The 9,845-nt window shown below is 39.1% G+C and overlaps 1 protein-coding gene across 2 annotated transcripts; it reads right to left on the minus strand.

The window, feature by feature from the left end:
• Positions 1-1,024: 1,024 nt before the first annotated feature.
• LOC121731888 (inactive hydroxysteroid dehydrogenase-like protein 1) lies at positions 1,025-6,312 on the minus strand. Of its 2 annotated transcripts, none has more exons than XM_042121574.1 (6): positions 5,945-6,312; positions 4,506-4,628; positions 4,048-4,149; positions 3,710-3,930; positions 2,149-2,376; positions 1,025-1,157 (listed from the first exon to the last, which is right to left on the minus strand). In XM_042121574.1, exons 1-6 carry the CDS (start codon positions 6,096-6,098, stop codon positions 1,047-1,049), a joined length of 939 nt encoding a protein of 312 aa, XP_041977508.1. In that variant the 5' UTR covers positions 6,099-6,312; the 3' UTR covers positions 1,025-1,046. The 2 variants fall into 2 exon arrangements, with proteins under 2 accessions (XP_041977508.1, XP_041977500.1); XM_042121566.1 differs by having other exon boundaries at positions 4,039-4,149.
• Between the last annotated feature and the right edge of the window lie 3,533 nt (positions 6,313-9,845).

A 9,845-nucleotide genomic window follows, 5' to 3' on the forward strand; every position in this document is an offset into this window, starting at 1 on the left:
CCAGCCTCTGAGGCTTTACTAAGAACAATATTTTGTCGCTGCAAACAGATTATATCACAAGGTTCAAACACTTACGGATTTTGTCGCGGAGCACTTTTATTAATCCCGACGTTTCGGCTACTTTACAGCGGCCGTGGTCACGGGTGGACTGAGGTGACAGGCGTCCTAGTTGTTAATGTATTAATAAATTGTAATTGTTAATGTAACTAGTTGAAGAACGTCAATAAATTGCGAACTGCTCCGCGGCGAATTGAACTGCTCCGCGACAAAATCCGTAAGTGTTTGAACCTTGTGACATAATGAGTGATACTCGCGTAAACCTAAGAAATCATGCTGCAAACAGAATTAGAAAGGAATACCTACATATTTAAAATAAAACTTTATTTTACACTTTTCCTGAGCGTGTAGTTTAGAGAATTTAATAAGCTTTAATTTCGTCATAAAATACTTTTTGCTACAACGCATCGTTTTTTTAGTTATTGGCGAAAACCAAAAATTGAGACCTTTGTCCCCCCCCCTCGCTCCGGCTCACCTCCTAGACGTCAGGACTTTTAGTATGTTTTGTCCTTAACTATCCTGAATAACTTCCTGCAGAAATTGCTTCGGTTCCCGCTCACGCATTCTACAACTACTTTGTTGACTGAGCTATGGCGCAATTACGCCAAGTAGAGAAATTAAACTTAATCACCTTTTTTAGTATTACTAACATAGGAATAAGATTATTGTTAATACTAACCGCCCTATGTGCTGTGATAGTCTGCAATAAACGTATTTTTTTTAAGTTTATATCTCTTTAGACCCAGAGTTTTAGAGCAGCTGTGATAGTCATTTAATTTTTCGTAGTAAAAGGCATAGGTACAATTCCAAAAACATTACCTTAGGGAAAAAAATAATTTCCTAGCAAAAATTGCATTAAGTATTCGTAAAAAAAAATTAGTATTACCTATTATTAGTCGAATAACAATTAATTATTTCAAATACTTATTATGTCGAAAAAAGAAAATGTAAACTCGGTAATGATTGTTGAATGATAAAACAAAACAATGTCATTGTTGTTTATTGTTCAATGTTTCCTCATACTCTGACCTGAGTTTGAGCAGCGCTCGCCCCGACAGCTTCGTCCGCACCCAGCTCGGCAGCAGCAGAAACAGCTCCAACTGCGAAGTGGTTATCATTTTAACCGATTTCCAAAAAGGAGGCGAAATATTGACTACTACCATGGTCTAAAAATTTTATTCTCTTAAGCTGTTTTAATTAAATTATAACGAGTATTATTATTTTCAACACGCTTAAATTATTAGCTTCACTTGTAACAATGTATGTAAGAAAATCTTGGAATCTTAATTTGACCCACTTCCCGGTCTTCGATTAGGATAAAATTTTGCACACGCTCTGAGTTCTGATGACAATACATAACTAACTAAGAAACATCATTACAAATCCAATATGCCGGCCTCCTCAAGATGGCGGACAGGCTATTTGAAATGCACCCCCATGATATGGGTATCAAATGAAAGGGTTTGCTGTCAGGAATATAAAAAAAAATAGTCATGTGACTTAAATCCAACATGGCGGACATCCAGATTGCGGATTGGCTATTTGAAATGCACCCCCATGATATGGGTATTAAATTTTGTAATTTTTTGTGCGTGCTAAAAACGTGTTTTTTTAGTTTCTTAAATTATTAGCTAAGGCAAACAGCATTGCGTGATATGAATCAAATTCTTCTTGATAAGAATCAAAAAATGCAAAATATATTATAAGTAGTATTTGAGTCCCGGGAAAGGACATAGGATACTTTTTATACCGGAAAAAGGTACGGTTCCCGCGCGATAAATAAAAATTTTGACGCAACGCGACGCGTTGATGCATTTCTAAAGTACTGAATTGACAGATTTCAATTGCGTGCGACGTCTTGCAAATCTGTCACATCCATACAAATTTAGAAATGCATCTACGCGTCGAGTTCCGGTCTGGATTGACCGTATTTACATAATTTGAAAGGTTTGTCATCATTTTCTTCGATGCCGAAATGATGGAGTCAAGATTACTACTCGTAGAAGGACGGGGGGCTGTATAGGTAAATTTACAGCGTAAATTAGCTCTTATTGAATACACTACAAGATACATGCTCTGAACCATCTTTACCTGCAAAATATGTAACCAATAGCCAGCAGTCATGGGGAAGGACCCGATAGCATTGACAGCTTGCTCAGCAAACGACGCTGCGTCTGGAGTGAACAGATCACCCCTGCTGATGCTCTGGGAGAAGGAGGTCATATTGGACGCGATAAAAGAGGGATAGAGAAAGCTGATGTCGACATTTGACTGCGAGCACTCCTCCTGCAGCGCTACAGTGAAGGTGTTGACGAAGGCCTGCAACAGAAACGTACACAATAACTTATATTGCGCGCATGCCCTACTGTTCGCTATTATACTAATATTAGACGTTCCGTGCGGCTTCGCCAGCGTAAATTAGATATTTCACAGACAAATTAGTCCACAAAAAATAGCAATTGATCCTTCACGTGGTCTACTTCTTATGTGTGCCAAATAATAGAAAAATTGCTCCAGTAGTTCGTGAGATAAGCCCTTTCAAATAATTTCCCCCATTTTTCTCTATTGCTTCGCTCCTATTAGTTTTAGCGTGATAAAATATAGCCTCAGCGTAATATATATAAAATATTACGCTGAGACTTATGGGAGCAAAAAAATAGAGGAAAATGTCGAAAAAATAGGGGAAATTATTTGAAAGGGCGTATTTGAACGCGCTAATCTCAAGAACTACTGGTCCGATTTGAAAAATTATTTCAGTGTTAGATAGCCTATTTATCGAGGCTATATTTTATCACGCTGAGATTAATAGGAGCGAAGAAGTAGAGGAAAATGTGGAAAAAACGGGGGAAATTATTTGAAAGGGCTTATCTCACGAACTACTGGAGCAATTTTTCTGTTATTTGGCACAGATAAGAAGTAGACTACGCGAAGGATCATAGGCGATTTTTTGTAGATTAATTTGTCTGTGAAATATCTAATTTACGCGGGCGAAGCTGCGCGGAACTTTATATTTCGCGTGGTCACGACATCACGCGTAAACGGCTGGACCCATTTTGCTGAAATTTGGTATAAAGATACTTTGAGTCCCGAAAAAGAACTTAGGATACATTTTGTCCCGGAAAAATGTACGGTTACTGCACAATATACTTTTATGATTTGTGAGTAAACTATTAAATCTATTTTGATGGAATTTGGTATGGAGATACTTCGAGTCTCGGGAAAGGACAAGGCATACTAATTTGATTGATAACGACTCAATTGATGTACGGGAACAACTATAAACTAAAGTCCACGCGGACGAAGTCGCGGGCAACAGCTAGTATGGTATAGATAACGCTGCAATCCCCGGATGTCGTACGAAGATACCATCACAATTCACAAGTAAAGTGACATAACGTAAGGTCGTTGTGCAGCCAAAAACACCGCATTGTGAAGTCGGCCTTGACAAGGACTGGCGGTTTACTTTAACACGAAGGTGATAAGCACGAGAACCAGTATTTTGTAGAAATAATTTAAATAGCATTAAGTACCCGTTTACAGATATTTTATTCAATTTGTCTTTTTAATTTGCGACTACCCGTATAGTATTTTCTCTCTTTAAAAGAGTTTTTTTTTGCAAAAATTACACGACTGAGAATGACGTTAAATCTACCTTTGTGCTGGAGTAGACGCCCATCAGCGGCATCGCCTGCCAGCCCGCCGCCGACGACACGTTGACGACGACGCCCCTGTTGCGGCGCAGCATCCCCGGCAGCAGCAGCCGGCACATGCTGACCGCCGTCACCACGTTCACGTTCACCATCTCCCACAGCCGCTCCAGGGGCGCGTCGCAGAACCGCATCGGATGATCGTCCAGCACGCCTACGTTGTTCACTGGAATTAATTATGACTTAGCTATCTCACTAAATAATTTCTCACTTGAATTCTATTCTATATTCTACAGTGTCCCAATAAGTGTATCCAATAATGCCCCATTCTTACCTAGTATACCGACGGGAATGGAACTCAATTCCTTCTCGATGCGAGCGTACACCTGCGTGCCCTCACTGAAGTCAACAGCTATGATCTTCGTTTGCACCTTGTATTTTGATTCTGGAAATAAAATAAACTTTCAATGACTAAACAGTTTTAGTAAACAGCACGCGTCGTCGCGCACGTCTTCAAAAATATTTTTGAGCTAACTACATACTCGTAACAGTAGGCGCAGCGTGGGGCTGCAAGGTATTTATCGATCCCTTTCTTATTTCGGTACCCATAAACACTAGCAACTGACTGACCGATCTCCTCCGCGCCGGCTCGCAGTTTTTTTTTTCGGGGGTTTCTTGTGGGGTTTCTGCTGATGGGCACGACGTTGAGGCCCCTCTGCGCCAGCTGCAGCGCGTACTGCTTGCCGACCCCGTCCGTGCTGCCCATCACCACCGCAACTACAACACTAGCAACTGACTGACCGATCTCCTCCGCGACGGCACGCAGCTTGTGGGGGTTTCTGCTGATGAGCACGACGTTGAGGCCCCTCTGCGCCAGCTGCAGCGCGTACTGCTTGCCGACCCCGTCCGTGCTACCGGTCACCACTGCAAATAATTGAAAAAAATGCTCCTTTTTGTCGCTTTTCTCTTTCTTTCGCTTCCTTATATTAATTTATCAATGAAACTAGGGGATAATATGTTTTCTTAATGAATCAAGGAAACATATTATACGTTTACTGACTTTTTACCTACCTTTTACGTACATCGGGGTAATAGAGTAGGAGCCTGCGATGGCCAGACCTTCCTCCGTTTCGTAAAGCTGAAAGTTTACCTGTTTGAGGCCTTTACAGAGGTAAGAACAACCATCAACTTTTTTCATAGCTGCCAGACAATCTTAAACTTTCTTAAAGTATACATTTTGAGGGTGTCTACTGGGAAACAACTGTCAAAAATATCAGGCACTGGAAGACGAGATTTCTCCACTTACCGCGAAGAATATAAGCTATGAAATTGAGCTTTACTCTTTCTGGAAGATCAAGTAGACCTTCAGGACTGGATACCTCCTAAAGTAATCGCGACCGTTACTCCAATGTAGTTACTGGTCGTTCTTACCTCTGTAAAGGCCACAAACAGCTTTACGAAATGTAGGAAGGTCTGCCATCATCAGTCATCCATCGCTGCAGGCTCTTGGTCCATAAGCCCCGATGTACGTAAAAGGATGTGAATGAGTTGGAAGACATTAGAAAACAATTTTATATAACACTAGACGTTTCGAGCGGCTTCGCCCGCGTAAATTAGATATTTCACAGACAAATTAGTCCACAAAAAATAGCCTATGATCTTTCACGTAATCTACTTCTTATCTGTGCCAAATAACAAAAAAATTGTTCCACTAGTTTGTGAGATAAGCCCTTTCAAATAATTTCCCCCTTTTTTTCACATTTTCCTCTATTTCTTCGCTCCTTTATTGTGATGAAATATATCTTATAGCCTTCCTCAATAAATGGGCTATCTTACACTGAAAGAATTTTTCAAATCGAACCAGTAGTTCCTGAGATTAGCGTTTTCAAACAAGCCCTTTCAAATAATTTCCCCCCGTTTTTTTCATATTTTCCTCTATTTATTTTTTTCAGTCCTATTAGTCTAAGGGCCTGTTTCACCAACTCCTGATAAGGCTATCCACCAATTAACTTGAGAATATGGAGAATCTGTCAAAAAAGTTGTGAATAGCTTACTTACTACAGCCACTTTATCAGAAAGTGGTGAAACAGGCCCATAGCGTGATAAAATACTGCCTATAGCCTTCCTCGATAAATGGGCTATCTAACACTGAAAGTTTTATTAAATCGGACCAGTAGTTCCTGAGATAAGCTCATTCAAACAAACAAACAAACTCTTCCGCTTTCTAGATTGAAACTCACCTGCCCAGTCTCCATACTTCTCACGTAGGTACGAGTGTGATTGGTAATACTTTTTGAATGAGAGAACAAATATTTGGTACAATATTTTTATTATTTGTGCGAAAAAGTACGCCAGATTCACCGCACCGATCACACAGCAAAGGTAGAGAAGCATTTTTGGAGTATAGTTCGCTGTTTATGTAATTAGAATACTTATTTTCACCACACAATAACGTTGCTAATGCCGGTCGGCCTCACTCGCGGTTACTGACTTCACCTCACCTACTTTGACCTACTGAACTAGTCACTTGTTATTACAGAATAATGATCGATTTATCCTCATATCATTTCATGGAGGAATATTGGCGTAATCACTTCTATTTATCGAAACTATACAGTGTGTAACAAAAATAAGTGATAATACTTTAGGGTGTGTACGTGTTCCTTGTAGAGAGTTCACTGTGAAAGTAGCAGCGCTGAAAGACGAAACATTTTTTTCACTTTTGTATGGGCAAGGGCCCGAGCGTCACGAGATTCCCCATACAATACTGAAAAAAAAATTTGGTCTTTCAGTGCTGCTACTTTCACAGTGAACTCTCTACAAGGAACACGTACACACCCTAAAGTATTATCACTTATTTTTATTACACCCCGTATACAAATCAAACACTAATTTTGGACGATAACCTAATTTGAGTTATCGCGCTAGTGGCATACACGTTTGCAATCACTGATCACAATTTTTATACTAACGTATTGTATAAAAAGTGTACACCTAGTAATACCCGTTGTGATAAGTGATTTAACAATTAGTATGTAACGCTTCAATAGACACGTTACACTACGATTAATACTACATGCCCAGTAGCACATTAGACTGTGATAATTATCTAAGCATCCTTGTTTTTTGTTTGTGTTATCTGTTGGTTTCTGTATACACTTGAGTTAAACTTTGAACTTGATATTGGTAAAAAAATAAACTAATACAACATTAGATTAGATAAACAGTTTTTCAAACTTTTTATCTATAATTATATATTATAAAGCTGAAGAGTTTGTTTGTTTGTTTGAACGCGCTAATCTTATGGAAAGAATAAAACGCTAATGGTGGATTTACACGGGTCGATTTTAGCCGTGCGGCAAGTCACTAGTTGAATCGCCTGTCCAAGCGGTACCGCCAGTGGCATATATTTACATAGTTCTACAAAAATCGCTTGTGACTAGTTCATTCTGCGTGAAAATGTCGCGTAAAATAGTCGCATTACGTAAGGACTAAGGGCATTGAAATCGTTCGACAATCCATTATCCATACTAATATTATAAATGCGAAAGTATCTCTGTCTGTCTGTCTGTCTGTCTGTCTCGCTTTCACGCCAAAACTACTGAACCGATTGCAATGAAATTTTGTACACAGTTATTCTAGAGTCTGAGAAAGGACATAGGCTACATTTTGATGTGGGAAAATATCATATTTCCATGAAAATATCGATGAAAATGAATTCGCATTGCGCGTGGCCAGCGCTCATCCCGGGGGTCCTGGGTTCGAGTCCCGCAGGCGGAACAAAAAGTTTTCAATGTTCCTGGGTCTTGGATGTGTATTAAAATAAAATTTCAAAAATCTTAAACATATTTTATGTATAATATTATAAAAAATCCAGAAATATATCGATGCAATGAACATTTTAGTTCTAATACGATTCAACAGATGGCGTTTTATTTTTTACTTCATTGTAACATAGAACTAATAATCATACTTATTAGTTACTAGCTGTTGCCCGCGACTTCGTCCGCGTGGACTTCAGTTTATAAAGCGCGATGTCAACAAAATTGGTGTCAAAAGCTTTTATAAAAAAAAACACTGGTACCCCTTAAATCAATACAGCTGTGCAGTGTGCACACAATAAGTATTTCATTTTTTATATTAAACTTTATATTTTATGCCAAATTTTAAAGCTTATTTAGCCCCCAAATTACACAACTTTACCCATAAACTATTTATCATTGATAGATTTAAGGTTACGTCACTGCACAGATAAAGTACTGAGTTATTTAATACCGTAGAATAGATATAACAATCGAAAAAAATCGAAACTTAAATGTAAGATGATACCACCTCTTATAGAAAGACTTTTGAGCAAGCGTCAGCGCGATGTAGAAGACGTACGGCGCCATCTATTATGAATTTTTGGATTTTGGAATTTGAACAAATTTACGCATTTTCACCCCCTGACAACCCTTTTTTCCAGTAAAAAAAGTAGCCTATGTCTTTTCTCAGGCTTTAGACTATCTGTATACAAAATTTCATTACAATCGGTTCGGTAGTTTTGGCGTTTGGCGTGAAAGCGAGACTGACAGACAGACGGAGATACTTTCGCATTTATAATATTATTATAGATTATGTGCACACTGCACAGCTGTTTTTGGGTATTTTGATTAAATAAGGGCCGCGCTACACCGGAATGGCCGTGGCGAGGCGAGCACTTTCAGCGCTGCCAATCCGGTGTAGCGCGGCCCTAAGAGGTACCACTTACCAGGGTTTTAAAAAGTTTTTTAATTTGACAAATTTTGTTGACACCGCGCGCTATAAACTAAAGTCCACGCGGACGGAGTCGCGGGCAACAGCTAGTTAGAATATAAATAATTGACCAATGAAGAAAAAGGTACTAAGGTAAGGCTACAATGCAGACAAACTATGTATTCGCAGCAAGCGATCGCTTGCGACTGAGGGTTTGCTGTTTGCACGGTCGATTTTAGTCACCAGTCGCATGCAGCCAATGGCCGCGCGGCAAGAGTCGGTTGGCAGTCTACTTTTGGGGCGGCGTAACCGAATTGCCATTTAGGCAGTCGATTTTCGCCGTGCGGCGTAAATCGTGCGGCTATATAGTCACCCGTGTAAACCCCGCATAAGTCTAATAGGAGTGAAGAAACAGAGAAAAATGTGGAAACAACGGGGAAAGAAAGGGTTTATCTATCTTTGGGTTTATCTCACAAACTTCTGGAATAATTTTTATGTTATTTGGCACAGATAAAAAGCGAACCACGTGAAGTATCATTGCCTATTTTTTGTGGACTAATATACATATTATGTCTGTGAAATTGAAAGAAAAAAAGTTTAAAACAGTATCGTTAGCAAGCCTATGTGCAGATCAGCCATGTCAAACCAAACCTAATATAGGGGATATAAAATTTATATTTTCCATATATTTACAGAAATTGCCACAATTTAAGTGCTAAAGTACTTATAAAAATTCGAAGTAAGTATATAGCAAATCTTGACTAATACTTTTGTATTACTAGATGATGCCCGCAACTCCGTTCTGCCAAAATTCGCGCGGGAACCGTACATTTTTCCGGGATAAAAAGTATCCTATGTCCTTTCTCGAACTCAAAGTATTTTCATACCAAATTTCAGCAAAATCGCTTTAGCCGTTTGGGCGTGAAGCAGGCGCGGTCGCAGCCTGAAATTTGGAGGGGGTCACTCACTAGTCACTACACTAAAAATTTATCGCTTTTATAGGAATAACTAGAAATTCCCTTTTATTATTTGGCAAGATTCTGAGATTTTTCCCTCTGACCTTAGATTTGGGGGGGGTCATGTCCCCTGTGACCCCCTCCTTCGGACCGCGCCTGGCGTGAAGAGGTAACAGACAGACAGACACACTCTCGCATTTATATTATTAGTAATATGGATAAATGAGAAAGTACCTCTCTTTAAATCTGCCGATTTATAATATTATGTCTTTTCTCTTCATGTTTAAATTTTAAAGTTTAAACCATAGCTCCGATGATGAAATTTATTATGAAGATACTTTGAGTCCCGGAAAAGGACATATAACTAAACTTTGTTTCCGAAAAATGTATGGTTCTGAGTGAACAATATCTAGTTCATAGTATTTTTAATTAGCTTAATAAATATACTCAG

This window comes from Aricia agestis, chromosome 1 (assembly GCF_905147365.1).
Source record: "Aricia agestis chromosome 1, ilAriAges1.1, whole genome shotgun sequence".
Taxonomy (NCBI): domain Eukaryota; kingdom Metazoa; phylum Arthropoda; class Insecta; order Lepidoptera; family Lycaenidae; genus Aricia; species Aricia agestis.